At 34.1% G+C, this 17,358-nt stretch overlaps 4 protein-coding genes across 6 annotated transcripts in view; 2 read left to right on the plus strand and 2 right to left on the minus strand.

Annotated features, from left to right (window-relative positions):
• Positions 1–925: 925 nt before the first annotated feature.
• Positions 926–5,608, minus strand: LOC134837560 (WASH complex subunit 2-like). Its single transcript, XM_063852941.1, has 4 exons — positions 5,468–5,608; positions 5,297–5,398; positions 1,269–5,235; positions 926–1,210 (listed from the first exon to the last, which is right to left on the minus strand). Exons 1-4 carry the CDS (start codon positions 5,468–5,470, stop codon positions 1,104–1,106), a joined length of 4,179 nt encoding a protein of 1,392 aa, XP_063709011.1. The 5' UTR covers positions 5,471–5,608; the 3' UTR covers positions 926–1,103.
• Positions 5,609–6,038: 430 nt separating this feature from the next.
• LOC134828161 (zinc finger RNA-binding protein-like) lies at positions 6,039–14,015 on the minus strand. Of its 3 annotated transcripts, none has more exons than XM_063841153.1 (11): positions 13,908–14,015; positions 13,472–13,554; positions 13,184–13,326; positions 12,874–13,112; positions 10,462–11,729; positions 9,465–9,695; positions 8,171–8,301; positions 7,760–7,855; positions 7,453–7,698; positions 6,771–6,876; positions 6,039–6,712 (listed from the first exon to the last, which is right to left on the minus strand). In XM_063841153.1, the coding sequence occupies exons 1-11, from the start codon at positions 13,955–13,957 to the stop codon at positions 6,609–6,611; spliced, it is 2,697 nt and encodes an 898-aa protein (XP_063697223.1). In that variant the 5' UTR covers positions 13,958–14,015; the 3' UTR covers positions 6,039–6,608. The 3 variants fall into 3 exon arrangements, with proteins under 3 accessions (XP_063697223.1, XP_063697222.1, XP_063697221.1); XM_063841152.1 differs by having other exon boundaries at positions 8,171–8,298; positions 13,184–13,338; XM_063841151.1 differs by having other exon boundaries at positions 13,184–13,338.
• A 51-nt stretch (positions 14,016–14,066) lies between these two features.
• Positions 14,067–15,170, plus strand: LOC134838207 (protein unc-50 homolog). Its single transcript, XM_063853682.1, has 4 exons — positions 14,067–14,382; positions 14,442–14,507; positions 14,575–14,934; positions 14,988–15,170. The coding sequence occupies exons 1-4, from the start codon at positions 14,136–14,138 to the stop codon at positions 15,122–15,124; spliced, it is 810 nt and encodes a 269-aa protein (XP_063709752.1). The 5' UTR covers positions 14,067–14,135; the 3' UTR covers positions 15,125–15,170.
• Positions 15,171–15,255: 85 nt separating this feature from the next.
• Positions 15,256–17,358, plus strand: part of LOC134827083 (ubiquitin carboxyl-terminal hydrolase 8-like) — a 71,162-nt gene continuing 69,059 nt past the window's right edge. Inside the window, exons 1-2 of the mRNA XM_063839619.1 lie at positions 15,256–15,433; positions 15,494–16,287. Of these exons, the coding sequence (XP_063695689.1) occupies positions 15,339–15,433; positions 15,494–16,287 (889 nt within the window). The 5' untranslated portion in view covers positions 15,256–15,338. The remainder of the gene's footprint in view (positions 15,434–15,493; positions 16,288–17,358) is intronic.

A 17,358-nucleotide genomic window follows, 5' to 3' on the forward strand; every position in this document is an offset into this window, starting at 1 on the left:
AATTTTTTTCAACAAAATTCTAAAATTTTCTAAATTATTTTTTTTTTGTTGAAAAAAATAACAATTTAGGGCAAAAAAATAAAAAAAAAAAAGTTGAAATACTTTTTCATTAAAAATAAAATTTTTGAAAAAAAAATGGGGGGGGCAAAAAAAATATTTGAAATTTTTTCAAAAAATTTCAAAATTCAAAATTTTTTTCATTTTAGTTAAAAATTTCAAAAAAAATTTTTTTATATTTTTGTTGTTTTGAGTTTTTTACATTTATATTTTGTATTAAAAAAAAAAAAATTTAAAAAAAATTTTTTGAAAAATTTTTGATCATAGAAAATAACTTAAATTTTTTTTGAAAAAAAAATTCTAAAAATTTTTAAATGAAAAAAATTTTTTGAAAAATTCATGAAAAACTATGATAAAAGATCAAAAAAGGGTCAATTTTGATGATATTTTCAACTTTTTTTTTTATTTTGCCCCATTGGATTTTCGACTTTTAAAATGGGGTATGGGACAAAAACATCAAAAAAAATTTGGAGCGGCCTAATTTTTATTTAAAAAAAAAAAAAACTTTTTTTACAAAAAATTAATTTTTAAACATTTTTCATTTGTTGAAAAAAATAACAATTTAAAAATCTTTAAAAAAATTTTTTTTAATCAATTTTTTTTGATGTTCTAAAAATACAAAGCGAAAAAATTTTTTTGGGACAAAAAATTCGAAATTAAGTTAAAGAAGTCTGAATCATGAGAAAAAAAATATTTTAGCAGAAAAAATTTGGAAACTCTTCAAATTTCATTATTTTTTGTCAAAAAATTTTTCAAAAAATTTAAATTTTGTTAAAAAAAATTCTGAAGTTTGACTTTTTGAAAATTCACTCCTATGAAGAACAAAAAATTTTAGGCCCGTATTTCAAAGACATCAAATAACGGATTTCAACTTTTTTATTATACATTTTACATAATATAACAACAATTTCAGCTTCAAATACTCCGAAAATGGCAAAATATAATAAAATTTCGAATGGAATGTGCTTTTAAAGCCTTTTTAGAGGTGTAGCATGACACTTAATTCATTTTTTAAATAAGCATTGAGTATATAAATATATTTAGATTCACTTCAAGAGGTCCGCTAACGGATCATTTTGAACAACCGACGTGGTTTTCTTCACCGCACCAGTTTTTGTTCCCGATTCGACCTTATTCGATGATTTAGATTTGCCTAAAAAACAGAAATTTATTAGAAAATTTTTGATTTTTAGAGAAACTCGAGGACAAACCTTTACTTGAAGCAGCTCCAAACAAGGAATCATCATCAGAATCGTCTCCAAAGAGACTGTCACTGGGCTTTGTGACTGAAGATTTCTTTTTGGGGACAGTCACTTTACTAAAAAGATCATCTCCGTCATCGTCACTGCCAAAAATGCTTTTGGATTGAACGGGTTTTGGTTCGGGCTTTGATATGTTTGAGCTTTTTGTTGCGGTGCTTGTGACAATTTCCTTCTTTTTTGATGTCTTGCCAGAAAAGAGATCGTCCTCGTCATCAGAATCGTCGAACAATTTTGGTAATTTTGTTGTTTTTTGCTCCTTTTTGGGCTCAGTTGGAGGTTTTTCGTCCTTTTTTGGTGCAGATTTTGGTTTTATTGTGGAAAAGAGGTCGTCGTCATCGCTGTCACTGGCAAAAACAGAAGATTTGGACTTCTCTTTGGGCTTAACTGCTGGTTCCACGGGCTTTGGAGGCTCAGCAACTTTAGTTTTGGGACGAGATACGATGGAAAATGGGTCGTCTTCGTCATCATCGTCGTCGTCAAAGAGCAAAGGCTTCCGATTTGGACTGGATTTCTCTAGTTTTGGAGCTTTTACTGGTTCAACAACTTTTTCTGGGAGTTTTTGATCGATTTTGACAGACTTTTCAACAGTTTGTGGGGCAACGACATTAACAGGAGGCTTCTTTTCGACGATTTTCTCTACTTTTTCAACTGTTTTGGGTTCTACGATCTTCAAAGGATCATCTTGAACGACTTTTTCTGGTACTTTTGACTTTGGTTGAGTCTCTTTTTGAACTTTTTTATGCTCAGCTGCTGCTGTTTTAACCGATTTTTCAACTTTTGTTGCCTCAACTGGCTTTGTAGCTTCTTTTTCGATGACTTTTTGGTCAGAAGTCGTCAAAATTTCAGGCTTTGGTACAACTTCCGCCACTTCCGGTTTCAGATCTTTCTTCAAAGGCACTTTAAACTCGTCAACTTCATCGAAATTCAACGAACGTCTTGAAAGTTGATCCTTAAGCTTTTCCGTTCGAAGCATTTCCGCCACAGACAACGGAGGTTCCTTGCCCTTGACTTCCGTATTGGTCGCTAGAACGTTAATTGACTCGCCTTTCACTGTCGATTCATGATAACTTTGAACGCGCGCCTTTCTCGTCGACGGTTTTCGAGTATTTGGCGCTTTTACACGATTTTTGTTCAAACTTACTAACAAATTTGACGATTCCTGTGCCTCAGTTGTGATGTACCTTGCTGGAGTAGCGACAACTGGCTCAGATTCTGCTGGTTTTGAAATATTCGGGACTGGATCTGGCGTTTTTTGAGGTTTTTCTTCAATTTTGACGTCATCTTCTTCTTCTGGCTTCTTTGGAGAAGGTCTTTTAGCACCTGGAAGCAACGCAGAAACGTTAATATTCAAATTTACATTCAACTTTTTCGGTGCTGGCTTTGAAATTTCCTTCTTTTCCTTCGGAACTTCTGTTGCGGCATCCACTTTTGCTGGTTCAAACATTTTAAATTTATTTTTGAAGCTTTCCGATTTAATTTCTTTCGAATTGTCGACCTTATCTTCGTCGATTTTTACATTTTCCGTGAGTTCTGGCGGCTCGTCGTTAAACAAAAACGGATCTGTGGCCGTTTTAGCGTTACTTTCTTCGAAATTTTCGTTGTCCTCTTGGTTGTAATCGAAGTCGTCGAACGTAGCGGGAACCGTATAGTCATCCTCGGGCGGGAGATCATCAATAAACGACCGATAAACGGGCGTAACGGGAGTTGTGCTTGACCCTGTTGTGGTATTTGGCGTGAAAAAGGCGTCACTTTGGGGTGAAAATAAATTATCTTCAGGTATTGAAGGAACACTCGTGAAACTTTCGTCATCGACGGGTGGAAGTAAAGTTGATGGTCTCTCTGGGACAACATCTTTTTTCAATTTTTGAGATTTTTCTTCGGTTTCTTGAGGCTTTTGGGGTTCATCAATGACAACTGACGTAATTTCGAAAGGTTTTTCTGAAATTTTGTGCTCCGGCTTCTCAATAGCGGTCACTTTAGGCTTTTTAATTTCGAATAAATCGTCTTCTGGTGGCTCATCTTCGAAGAAAGTCACTTGTTTTGGGGTTTCTGGTGACTTTATTTCTTCTTTTTTAGGCTCTTGGACGATTATTGGTTTGATTTCATCAACTTTTTTAGGCTCTTGAACAACTCTCGACTTGATTTCTTCAGTTTTTTCTTCTCTTTTGGGTTCTTCGATGACTTTTGATCTCACTTCAATAGCTTTTTTCGACTCTACTTCACCTAAAACCTTGAAATCCCCAATTTTTTCTTCATTTGTGGTTTCAGGAACAACATTTTTCGTCTCTACACCTACTGCAGCTTTCACATCTTCTACAATTTCTTGCTTTTTAGGCTCTAAAGCGGTCGAAACCTTCACTTGTTCGTCTTTTTTAGGCTCTTGAACAACTTTTGGCTTCACTTCCTCCACTTTTTCTTGCTTTTTCGGCTCAGATTTTGGTAACGGAGCCATAAAATCGTCATCATCATCACTGTCGAACAACGATTTTTGAAGTTTTTTCGGCGCTACGATGGTTTTTTCAACTTTTGGAGCTTCTTTTTGCTCAATAACTTGCTTAACAGGCACAACTTTTGGTTCTTCTTTCTTCGTAAGGACACTCTTTGGCTTCATAGACGACAAAAAATCGTCGTCATCATCACTATCTTCAAACAAATTCGAAACTTTTTTGGGAGGCACACTTTTAACCACGCGATCCATGACAGATTCCGGCTTTTTCTCAATTTTTGGCGAATCTTCTTTGACCAAATTCACCGACATTGTCTTTTCCGGTACTCTCACGGCTGCACTTTTCGTTGCACTGTTGTTGTTCGACTTTCGAATGATATCGAAATAATCCTCATCGTCGTCCGAGTCTTCAAACAAGTTGCTCACTTTGCTCGTATTCAACGACTGGCTCGTGTTTGTCACTTGCTTATCACCTGATAGATTACGATTGTTTGTATTTGCTGGCGTCGTCGTCGTCGCGGATTTATCTGGCTCATCTATCACCTTTGCATCGATTGTTTGTCGATTCGGAGTCGCCGCCGCTGTTGTTTTGATGAAATTCTCATTTTCTTCATCGCTTTCCGTAAACAAATTGGGGGCGGCACGTGTCGTCGACTCACGTCCCACGGAAATGTTGTCCAGCTCCGGTGGCTCGTCGTCGAAAAAGTTTTGCGTAAAGTGCTGCGGAATAGTCGGAATTGATGGCGCGACGACAGTTGGTTGATTTCTGAAGAAATTTTGCTCGTTTTTGGGCAGTTGGACTTTTGCTGGCGCGACAGGTGACACTAAATGCTCTTGATTTTGTTTCAGAATTTCCGGCAGAGTTGCTATCATGTTCGGGACATGCACGTGATTGACGGGCGGCAATAAATCCTCCTCTTCTTCGTCTTCGGGGGAGGTAGAAGCAATGCTGGAATCCGGTTTTTGTGGTACCGCAAGCTCTGTGGACTCATCTTTGACCGATTCATCATCAATATCATCGTCGTCAATCTCTTCGGACTCGTCATCGTCATTTTCTAGGCCAATATGCATCTTTTCCAACCATTCTTTCGTACCAATTATGTACGGATTTCGCTTGTCATACGGATTAATGGGCTTATAAACGTGTCTCAAGCTCTCATCGTCCCCATCACTGTCGTCGTCATCGTCCTGCTCCAACGAAATCTTCTTGTAACACTTTTCCAGCATCTTTAAACTGTCGTTCATGACGATTTTTGTTGCTTCCACATCATCCAGCAGTGGTTTTTCAGCAATTTCTGTGTCATCCGTCACTTGAACATCCTCATCTTGTACCCGATTCTCGATAAATTTCGTTTGTTGCAGGCGTTGCAGCTTATTTCCCACATTTTCGAGATCGACAGACGCAACATCGACGCTTAACATCATGTTGTTCATGTCCTTCATCGTTTTGTTCGATCGATTCTCCAAGTTCTACAAATATGGAAAGAGAAACAAGTGAGTCAAGGGTGAATTTGAAGGACATTTAACCTACTTTGGCAATCGATTCCATGTATTCGAGCAATTTGCCGTCCCCTTCGAGGGTCCAAGAGCTCGCTGGTGGCATATTTGCCCGTTTTTGTGGAAGAGACGAGTCCTGCAAGAAACGCAATTGGGTGTCAGAGGAAGGAGAATAAGAGAAAATTAAATTTTTGGGATTTCTTACCATCGTTCTTCATGAATTTTAATCGTTTAGCGATTAAATAATGAATAAAATTGGCTTTTTAGCCAATTGAATGTGAAAATATTGGAAATTTTTAGTGGAAAATTGAGAAAAATGGAAAATTTTTGCACTTCATTGTTTTTGTTTTGAATATTTTGACGCTAATTCAAGATTTTCGATTTTAATGAGATGTTCAAAAGTGATAAATTCTCACTTTTAAGGCTTTAGGGCTCAAAAAATCAGCAAAGAGGGTTAATTAATTATATTTTGAAGACTTTTGGAAAGGTCATGATGATAATTTTTTTATTTAGAAAAAAATCTGAGAAAAAAAGTTTTTAAGAAAAAATACGAAAATTCTGAATTCTTTGCTATGTTAAAATTGGCTAAAAGTTTTAATATGAAAATTAAAAGAAATTTTAAAAAGAAGTTCTGATCAATTTGTAAAAAAAAATCTAAATTTGCAAAATTTGAAATTTTAAACTAAAAAATTCAAATTAAAAAATAAAAAATTATTTTTTGGGAATTAAATTTAAATTTCATCCTAAAAAAAATGTAGGAAAAATAAAAAACAATATTTCTAGTTCAATTTCAATAATTAATTTTTATTGTTTGATGGTGATTAGTATGTTTTTTTTTAAGTTTATAATTAAATGAGAGCCTCACTCCCTTACAATTTCATCCTCTAGCTATCTTCTATCAATTGTTAAGAAAGAAATCCTTCGACTACATTTTTAGACAGAATACAATAGTAGAGAAAAATGTAGTTAACACACACGTTTCCATCAAAATCTTTCAATTTTTCAAACGATTCTAACTTTTTTTTTATAATAATATTACGTTACTCATCAAGTGTCAAGTTTCTAGTAGTTTAGTTATTTGATAGTGAGTGATAGTTTTGATATTTTTCTTTTTTTCATACTGAATACATTTAAAATGGTTGAGTATACGATATTTATTGTGTTTATTTTGTTTGTTTAAATATTATTCGAAAATGCAACTATCATCAATTTTTGTTCAATTATTTTTTTTTTCAACAAGTCACTCAAAAAAATTATTTTTTTATATGAAATTGGATTATCAATTGCTAGTTATTCTGTTACTTTCTATAAATTATATATTTTTATGAAATACTTTTAAGGAATTTTTACTTTGTATCGGTGTCCATTGCGACAGTAACTGTACCAGCAACTGCTCCATTGTTGGCGGTGGCGACGGCGGCATCGTCTTTTTTGACCATTTTACCGTCAGCTAAAATTTTTTAATGCAGAATTAGTAAAAATTTTGATGGATTTTGGGGCGAACTTACTTTCAGAGTCGCCTGTTTCGGTGCCAGAACGTCTGCGTTTGCGATTGAATCGCCATTGTCGTGCTTGTGGGAATTTCGGGGGTGGCAATTGATCCATGCCAAGAACCTACGGAGAAAGAAATTTAATTAAAATTTGATTTTTGTGAAAATTAAAGGTGTTAAAAATTAGGTATTTCAAATATTTTGTCTCTTTTCTCATTTTTCAAATTTTTGAAAATTATTCAAAATATTTAAATTTAAAAAGCAAATCCAAAAAATTCAGTTAAAAATAAAAAAAAATTGTTTCGAAAATCTCAATTTTTTGATTTGTTTTTAGTTTTTTAGCAAAGTTTTTATTAAAATTTTTAATTTTGAATAAATATTTATGAAGTTTATATTATGAGATGATTTTTCATAAAATTATTAAGGATTATTATAGAATTTTTTTTTTTAATTTTATGAATTTTTTCATGACCGTAAAAGGCAGCTCACAGCTTTTGGTGACTTTTTAGATATTTTTTTCAAATTTTTAACTTCGAGATTTTCAGTTTTTTTTAGTCAAATTTCGTCTAAAACGATTAAAAAATGACAAAATATATCAAAAAAATTAATTGTTCATGGTTGAAATTAAATTTTCGTAAAGTTTTTATTTCAACAAAAATTTTAAAATAAATTTTGAGCTCCCTTTTAATAAAATTCTCACCTTATGTATTTGCCGGAATGCGATAAATCGCAAATATTGTTGTGCGGAGTGAGTAATATCTTCTCGTTGTTGTTTAGACAAGTCCCGAATCGCACATTGCGGTTCCTTTTCGCACGGATCCAAGATGCCAGGTCCGTAAATGAGCGTGCCCGAGGCAAAAGCTTCCATTACGCGACGTAAACTGTCGCCCGGACTGAGCGGCATGCCAGCTGAGGCAATTACTTTTTCCACAAACAGTTCCATTGCCTATAAAATAATTTGTTTTAATTAAATTTTGAATTAATTCTAGCGAAAAATTTGAGCTTACCCATTGATTGAAGGGCGTCCAAATGGGAACTCGTTGACACAAGTCACGAATAATTCTCATGATCATCACACACGAATGAAGTCCCGTTGCTCTAGCCTAAATTTTGGTTTTGAAATAAAAAAATGTTTAAATTTTTTGAAATTTAATTTTTTTTTATCTCTACAACAACGAGCACTTTGAACTTTTTCCGTGATATCATAAGAAATTTACAAAATTAAAAAAAAATAAAAATATAAAAAAAAATTATCAAAGAAAATTACATTAAAAGTGCTTGTTGTCTCAAGATTTCTATTTTTTTTTTCTTAAGCTCAACTAATTAAGTGTGTGTAATATAAATACAAAAATGTTAATCATCGTTTTATTTTATTATATTTTTCATTTTTTTTTTGTTTCAATATAAAATCAACAAACCTGGAACCATTTAGCATGCCTCAATGCGGCAAGCGCCTGTAGACAAGGTTCGCGGGGCAGTAGATCTGTTTCAGAACATTTCGTTTGTTCGTTTTGAGGGGTTGCAGTACTCTCGGCCGTTGCATTTGCTTCTTTTGGAGTTAATATTTTTCGATTTTTTTTTTATTATTATCGATGTTAAATATTTTTTTTTATTGAAAATTTTCAAACATTTGGAAATAGAAAAAGAAAAAAATAATTTTTAATATCATTACAGGGTGTTTGACCATAAAATATTATTAATAAATATTTTTTTTTTATTTTTTAGGAACATGATTTGATGGAAGTCTCTGTCTCGTTCGCTCTCTGAAGTTTGGGGGTTTTTTGGGGGTTGGTTGGAGTGATGAAGTCGAATATGGTCAAAAATCCTGTTTTTTAATATTTTTTATGGCCTGCGAACCGATTTTCTTTGACCGGAATAAGAACGCGATCGTTGCTGCATTGATCATTTTCCATGATTTTATTTTATTTATTTTTATGATTCACATTTTCGATTTTTTTTTTTGAATTTTCAGTTGATGACTTTAATTTTTTTAATTGAATTTTGCACTTTGAAATTTTTTTTTGTCTTCAGAAACCGGAAAAGAACGAAAAGCTCATCAACTAATATTTCAATTTTTCCACTATTGATTAGTTTTTCTTCGTTTTTTTTGCTGAACATCAATGCAAGATGAGTCCCGTGTCTTGCACTGTGTTTGCTTTTTGCCTTAACATCTAGTCAAATCATGAATAAAGATTGGACACGGACTTTTTCGGGGGTTTTTCACTAGTTTTTTTTTTCGTGTAAATGTCCAATTTTTATTTTAATTTTTCTCAAATCCTTAAACTTTAAAAGCGGTAAAGACACTTTGGCATTTGACTTGATAATGAAAAATAATTTTAGCCTATTTTGTTCGGGTTTTTGCACTTTTTGTTGTTCATTTAAGGTGTGAAATCACTTTTTTCGTGTCTTTTGAGTCTTTTTAGGTAACGAAATATTTTTTTTTTTTTCGAATAAAATAGGCCTTTGTCAGTTTTTCGCTTATCACTCCAAATTTTGTTCTTTTTTTTTCTTGAAAACGAACTTCGAAACACCAATTTCATTATTTTTCTTCAACGTGAAATACAGAAAAAAAACTTTCCTAGAGAAAACTATTCTAGATGGATAAAAATTCGGTCAAAAAGAGTGTGAGAAAGAGTGTTTGGAATGAAACTGGTTGTTCGAAACCGTCCCTAAATCATGTCCTGCAGAAAATGCATGAGCACTTTTGCTTACCTTGTTCCCGTAAGAGGGGAGATGTGAGCGAAACTTTGACGGTTACGATGCCATCGGTGACATTTACGGCACTCTCGGTGACGGCAAGCGTGACGGTATACTTGAATTCTTCGGTGATTGTTTTCAGTTGGATCGGGAGCTCTTGGGCGACGCGACGAAGCAAGGTGGTTGTCGGTTTTTCGGCGCACAAAACGACGAGTTGGACGTCTTTGTCGCCACGTAAAAGAAGACCTACAAAAAAATTTTGTTAAAAATTTTACATAATGAATGGCAATTAAGCAAATAATTTATTATTTTTAATTTTTCAAAAAAAAAAAAAATAGTAAAAATAAATAAAAAAATTTTTGACTGATTTTTTTTTTAATTTGAAAAAAAAAAATAAATAAATATTTTTTACATTTTTTGAACGTAATATAATTAATTATTTAAATAATAAAAATAAATTTTTATGTACTCTTTTTTTAAAATTTTTTGGTAGCTTAAAATATATTTTAAATTTAGTTGTAATTTTTCAGAAGGATTTTTGTTTAAATTTCGATAATTTTCGATATTTAGGTTTTGAAATAAAAAATACTAAAAATTGTAAAAATATTTAAAAAAAAATTTTGCTCGCTCAAAAATTGTAATAATTTAAATTTAACCGTTTCATAATGTAAAATTTAGCTGCTAAAAATTTCAGATTTCAAGTAATTTTTATTTAATTTAAAAATAATTTTCAAAAAAAAAAAAATTAAAATCGACGTTATCAATTTTTTTCGTTTTTAAAAAAATATTTTATAAAAATTTTTACACTAAAATTGTCCAAAATTGCTTTGATAAGATGGGAAAAATTGGTCACATAAAAAAATTAAATTTAAAAAAAAAATATCATTTTGAAAAATGTATTTTCTTTAATTTTGAGTCAAAAATTTTAAGTTGACGAAATTTCGATAAAGAATATTTTTTTCTCTATCATTTTTAAAAATTTTGGTTTTTAAATAAAATGGCAAAAACTTACCTTTTGCAAGTAATCCAACACGCATAACGCCTTTGAGCATACGAACAGATCCAACGGCATCGGCATCCTTGTGGAATGATATCATCTGATTAGCTTCCTTATTTCCGCCGTTTTCGGTGGCATTTTGATCGTTTTTGTCTTCGGCGTTTGTCGTCGCCCCGTCTGTCGTTGTAGTTTGTTCCGAGTTGTCTTCCTGTTTTTGTTCCTCCGTTTTTGGTTTCGTGGGTGACGGAACCGCATTTCCAACTTTCAGATCTTGTTTGATGCCCGCCATAGTGTCCGACACCAATTTCAGAGCACGTTCCGTATGCGAAACAATTCTCTGGATATTCTTCAATTCCTCCTCTTTAGGATAGATTTCGGCGTGATGCGCAACAACATGACGATCGTCAGCCGTTTCGGGACGTCTTTCGCGCATAATGTTGAAAAACATGCCAGGCGGTCCCGCAGGTCCTCTTCCGATAAATCCGCCGCGTTGCATCCAGTATTCGTATTCCTCGTCGTAACGACTTCCCCAAAAGGGTGGCGGAGCACCACCTCCTGTCCCTGTTTCACCTTCCTCTTCCATGCCGGTGCGGCGACGATTCCAAAAGTCTTCGCGCGCATGTCTTTTGTCGGGTTTGCGATTCCGCATATTTGGCTTAACTTCGACCACCAAATCGGGCTGCACTTTTTTCTTGTATTGCAGACGATGACGACGACCCTTCATGTGCATCTCCTTCGCATTTGGATCGTTGAACTTGCAATCGCAGAGTTTGCAATTGAAACTGATCACTTTGCCCTCCTCGTCTTTGAGTTCTTCGATGTAATCGTTGCCCACGGGTTGCACATCTTCGATCGTATCACTTTCGCCGCCTTCACCTTCGCCGCCCTTCTTGCCGATTACTTGCGGCTCCGACGAGGGAATCGGCTTGCCTAGCTTCGTGTGGAGCTTGACGACTTTTTGATGCTTGGAACCGCGAACGTGCGCCGCGTAGGCATCATTTCCTGTACATGTAACATCACACAATTCACAATGCAAGCAATTCACGGTGCGACTTGTGGGCTGCTCCTTCGTCGTTTCCGTTTGCTTTTGGAGGGCTTCGCGTTTCTTGTGTTTCTGTCCCTCCAAGTGCTCGCGATACGTCTGCGGACCGGCACAACTGATCTTGCACACTTCGCAGTAGTGGATTTGTTGCGGTTTCGGAGCAGCTTTCGGGAAAAATTTGCCTGCTTTTGCTCCGACGCCAGGTTTGAAGTTCTTCCAGCCGCCACGGGCAGCATTTCCACTGAAAATTAATTAAAAATATCAAAAGGGTAAGAAATAAAATTCAAAAAAAATAGTAAAAAAGACTGAATTTGCAAATTAATTTACAAAAATATCTTTAAAATTTTTGACTAAACTTTTTAAATTTTTAAATAAAAACTTTTCGTAAAAAATTGACTGAAAAAGATTTTTTTTTAAATTTTTCATTAAGGCCGCTCCAAATTTTTTTCGAACTTTTTGTCCCAAAAACTTTTTTTCAAAATTTTTCAAAATAAAAAAAAAATTTTGAAATACTTTTTCATACAAAATGATAAAATTTTAAAAATTTTTGGTCCTTGATAAATATTTTTATTGTTTTTATGATATATAAATTGATGATAATTTTAAATTTTTTCAGAGTATTTAAATTAAAAATTAAAAAAAAAAAAATCGTAAAAAAAAACTTCAAAAAATTTTGAGAAATAAGTTTTTAGAAAAAAAATTTTAACGAAGAAAATTCATGTTAACATACGATTTTCAACGCAAAAATTCTTAAAAAAAAAAAATTTTTTAAAAAATTTATGAAATTATTTGAAAAAATATGAAAAGAAGACCAAAAAACGGTCAATTTTGAAGAAATTTTTAACTTTTTTTATTTATTTTTCCCCATTAGACTTGCGACTTTTGAAATGGGGCATGGGACAAAAAGTTCAAAAAAAATTTGGAGCGGCCTAAAAAATAAAAAAAATTTAATTACTGTAAAAAATCCATTTTTTTAATTTTTGAACAAATTTAAAAAATCTTTCGATAAAATAAAAAAATTTGTTTTTTTTATATTATTTTTTCATTCGTTTTTTGAATTCTGAAATGTTCTTTATTTAATTGAGTTTTATTTTAATTTTATTTTTGTTTATTACGAAATTTTTTACGACCTAAAACTTTTTTAAATCAAAAATTATCATTAAAGTTAAATTAAAGGATTCTAAAAAATTATTCTTTAATTTTTTGAGGTTTTGTTAATTTATTTTTATTTAAAATCAAATACAAAAAAAATCAATGTTTCATTTTTTTTATATTTTTCAGGTCAAACCAAAAATAAAATTGTCACTCAAAAAAAATCGTGTCATTTTTTTTTTGATTTTTGATCTAGATCATTCAAGCCTGACTGCAACTTTGATACAACTTACCCATTATTCGGGGGCTTTGCGCCTGCCTGTTGTTGCGCGGCATACAAACTCGCTGCACTGTACAAGGCGGCATCGTAATTCGAGTATGTCGCTGTCCCATCGGCGCCTCCTTGTGGCTTATTTGCTGCATTCGCTGCCGGATTGGCGCCCGCTTGCGTCTGGTAGCCTGGAGTGTTTGTAGCATAAGATTTCTGATTTACCTGAGGGGGTCTCACGGGTTGTGCATAAGTAACTGCAGCCTTTTAACGAAAAAAAAATTTTTTTTTCAATTTAATTTGAATCGTGTCTCGTGTCGCGTGGCGGAACAAACCTTGGCACTTGTCGCACTCGCCGTGTCATAGGGTTGCGCAGGAGCCGCATAGCCCGGAGTTCCTGCTTGCTGATAGTAAGTTTTGGAAGTGTCGTACGTTTGTGGCGGCCGAGCGTACCCATAATCGTATGTCGCTGCAGGAGCTGAAGTAGTACCTTCGAATTAGTGTCACAGTTTGGGAAATTTTAGATAAAAATATTTTTATGCACAACACGCGAGACAAATTTCGCCGTCTTTGTACAAACTAACTTTTATCTAATTGGATTTTAGCCCGGAAACGGGACTTACCTGCGTACTGTTGCGGAGCCGGCGCTGGCGGATACGGCGGTTGACCCGGAAACGGCTGCGGCGCATAAGTTCCCGTTGGTGCGCTGCAAAAAACAAAAAATAAATGAAAAACTTTTCACTCACTCCACACTTTGGATATCGATCCAAAATGTCGAAGACGCCATTATCGGCCGGCATTTCACACGGAAAACGAAAAATGCCGAAAATCTCGCGAAAAATCCCCGGAAACGCAATAAAAACTACTTTTATCGAAAATTCCTCCGTAAAAATCGTGACTCATCACTAATTTTCACGGGAATTTCTGGATTTTCCACAAAAATTAGTCGTTTTTAATGTCGCACCGTACAACACCACAGCGAAACCGTATTTTCAGGATTTTCCCGGAAACGACGAAAACGTTTCCACAACTTTGTTCGAATCCCGATGCGCTACTCACCCATATTGCGTTCCTCCATGCGTAAAGCCATAATAATTGTGGCCAGACATTGTAATTTTCCGTTTAATCGAAGCGAATATTTTTTCCAATTTCAATTTTCACAATGTCTGTCTGTCACTTTGCTGTCAAAGTGGCAATTTGCCGCGCTGCTAATTCAAACCAAAACAAACAAAAGTCGTCGTCACTAAAATTTGTGATTTTTTTCATGAGAAAAGGCTGAAAAACACGATGAAATACGCAACTTCACCAACGCCCTCGATTAGCGGGCGATCCTCCTTTAGCTATGTCTCGAGAACGCAATCGCCGTTGCCGCCGCCGATAAATTTTACGTGTGCCACCGCCACAAATAAGACCTACAAATTCATCCGGAGACTCTTTAAATTCGATCAAATGGATTTTGAGTTTGCTCTCTGGCAGATTGCTTACCTTTTTTATAACCCACAACAAGTTTACAGGAATTTCAGCTACAGGAAACGTAAGTTTTTCCTAAGAAAAAAATGAAAATTTAATTAAAATTAATTTTTTGTGTTCCAGAAACGAAATTACAGTATGCCAGAGATGATCCAGCATTTCTTGTGTTACTCGTCATCAGTCTTTGTGGTGAGAAATCCTTCAAAAATATCTCCGAAAATTAAATTTTTATGAAATTTCGTAATTTTATTTTTAGTCACATCCCTCGGATTTGCGTGGGTGCTTCGATTAGGTCTCGGACAAACAATTTACTTCCTTTTTTACGTCGTTTTTGTCGATTGTATCTTATGTGGCATCATCACGGCGTCGATATTGTGGTTCCTGGTCAACAAATATATGCGCGTAGACTCGTTGGCGAAGGATGTCGAATGGGGTTACGCCTTCGACGTGCATTTAAATGCATTTTATCCACCACTAATTATCATCCATTTCATCCAATTGTTCTTCTATAACGCAATTATCAGTCAAGATTGGTTCTTTTCCCGACTTTTCGGGAATACGTTGTGGTTACTAGCGATCGGATATTACGTTTACATCACTTTTTTGGGATATAATTGTAGGTTTTTAATTTTTTTTCGTTGAAATTTTACTAAAAATTGCATTTTTCAGGCATAAATCATCTCAAAAATACACGAGCAATCCTCGCGGTGATGCCCATCGCACTGCTGGTGTACATAGTGACTCTCATAATCGGATGGAACTTTTGTGTGACTCTTATGAACTTCTATCATTATCGCGTCTTGTAATAATTAATGTAATTTAATGTTGAATTAATAAAGAAAAATACTTAAAATTACTAAAAAAATTGAATTTTGTGTTAACGGCTGAAAATTTTGAATGTGACAAGTGATAAAACGTCAAAATAAATGGAAAATTGACAAAAATAATTAATGAATATCGAGAAAATCGACGAAAACTGTTGTAAAAACGTAGTTACATTACCTCAAGTGTGCTCCAGTCATGTCACAAAAGAAGCCTTTGTACGTTGCGAAAACGTTTAACGAGCTGCAAGACATGGGCGAAGTGAAAATCTCCAAAACTCAAAGTGGAACAAGGTAAACAATGATTTTTTTTTCGTTTCTTCGAACACCTCACTAATTATTTTTCCGATAAAGTGTCCTGAATTCGATGGCGAGACTCTTCAAAGAGGCGGAAGAGAAGAATTTGGAAGGTGACGAGGAGAAATCGTACGTCTATTACATCCGATTCTTCAATTTGCTGGAATCTATCAAGAAAACGCCGCAATTCAAAAGTCAACGAGACCAAATTACGACTTTGCTTGGCGGCCCAAAAGGCCTGGAACGAACTTTGGATACGCTCGAGGTGATTGCGGAAAATTTACGACAACGATATGCCAAGCAATATCCAGAATTAAATCGAGAATTCATGGCAGAATTGGCATCTGCTGAAGAAAATTTCCAAAGTCCGTCGTCACCAGTGAACGAAACGATAAAAATTCCCACAACTGTCAGTCCGAAGCAATTTTACGAGCACATCAAGGATTGCGGATTCAGTTTGTTGGTGATCGATTGTCGACCGTCGCGCGATTTTGCCGCATCCCGAATCAAGTATGAGCCGGTGCTGAATGTGCCGGAGGAGATTTTGGTGAAAGGTGTGACAGTGGGCAAAATTGCGGGACATTTGAAGGATGCGGAAAAAGTTAAATGGTCTCAGCGATTGATTAAAAGTCATATTATTTTGCTGGATCAGAGCAGTTGTGAGTTTGTGACGGAGTCGCCTGTGTGGGTCTTGAATGATGTGCTGCAAAATTGGGATATGGATTTTAATAGAAAAGCTCCGATTCAGTTGTTGTCGGGCGGATTTGAGTCTTTTCAGTTGTATTATCCGATGGAGACGACAGATCCGCGTTATAAACCGCCCCAAAATTCGTATGTGGATGAGGGATTCGGTGAGTAATTTTTGTTTTTAAATTTATTTTATACTTTTTGTCACGTTTGGAGATCGATTTTTTTGCTGGACTATAAATTTAAGAGATTTCGAATTTTTTGAACTGAAATAGTCAATATGGAGGTACACTTCGGGGAACCTTGCAAAATCCGGTAAAATCACAGAGTTCAGTGAACTGCACCTTCATAATCTTTAAGAGTCCGATCAAGGTGCATAGTGTACCTGAAGAGGGAATTTCATAAGCTTAAACCAAATATACATATATAAAGTTTTGTTCCAGCAGCTCTTAATTAGCGAGAAGTCATAATTCAAAAACTGTGATCTAAATCACAAATTTTGTAAAATTTTGTTTTTGATGAAAAATAAAGTTTTAGATGGTTTATTTATTATTTTCTATTTATATTTATTTATTATCTATTATATTTATTACTGAAATATTCTAAATGCGTTATTTTTATTTTTAATTATTGTAATTTTATATTGTCATTGAAGTCAATATTTATCAAACAGACAAAAACCATACACTATCTTAAGCTTTGACATAAGGCTCTAAAACGACTATGAAAAGGGTGCAATCTAAATAAACATCTTATTTTGTTAAATTTTGTAATTTTTGTGTTTTTTCCAAAAAGAAATCCAAAGAACCTTACGTATACAAAAATTCAGATTGATTGGTGAATTAATTTTGTCAAAAATTTAAAAAAAATGACTTAAAATGCGTTTGAAATCCACACATCGTATACGCCACAAATGTGACACAGAAATTTGTGTATTACGCTTAAAACACGTAATTGCAGCATAGGGAACTGTAGTATAGAACAGTAGCTATCTGCCAATATCAAATTTAATATCATGGGTGATGTATTTGATAGATTTTTTTCATTTCAAAAAGTTTGAAATTTTTGCTTGAAATTTCAAACACAAAAAATCCCAAATTTATCAGAAAAAAATTTAATGTTATACAAGGAATTCTGAGAAAATCTCTTCGGTTATGTTAAATTAAGATTGTTTTCTTCCTATTGACGTGTTGAAACCTTCAAAAAATCGAGTTTGAAAAATTGAAAATTTTCAA

The sequence above is a fragment of the Culicoides brevitarsis genome, chromosome 1 (assembly GCF_036172545.1).
Source record: "Culicoides brevitarsis isolate CSIRO-B50_1 chromosome 1, AGI_CSIRO_Cbre_v1, whole genome shotgun sequence".
NCBI lineage: Eukaryota > Metazoa > Arthropoda > Insecta > Diptera > Ceratopogonidae > Culicoides > Culicoides brevitarsis.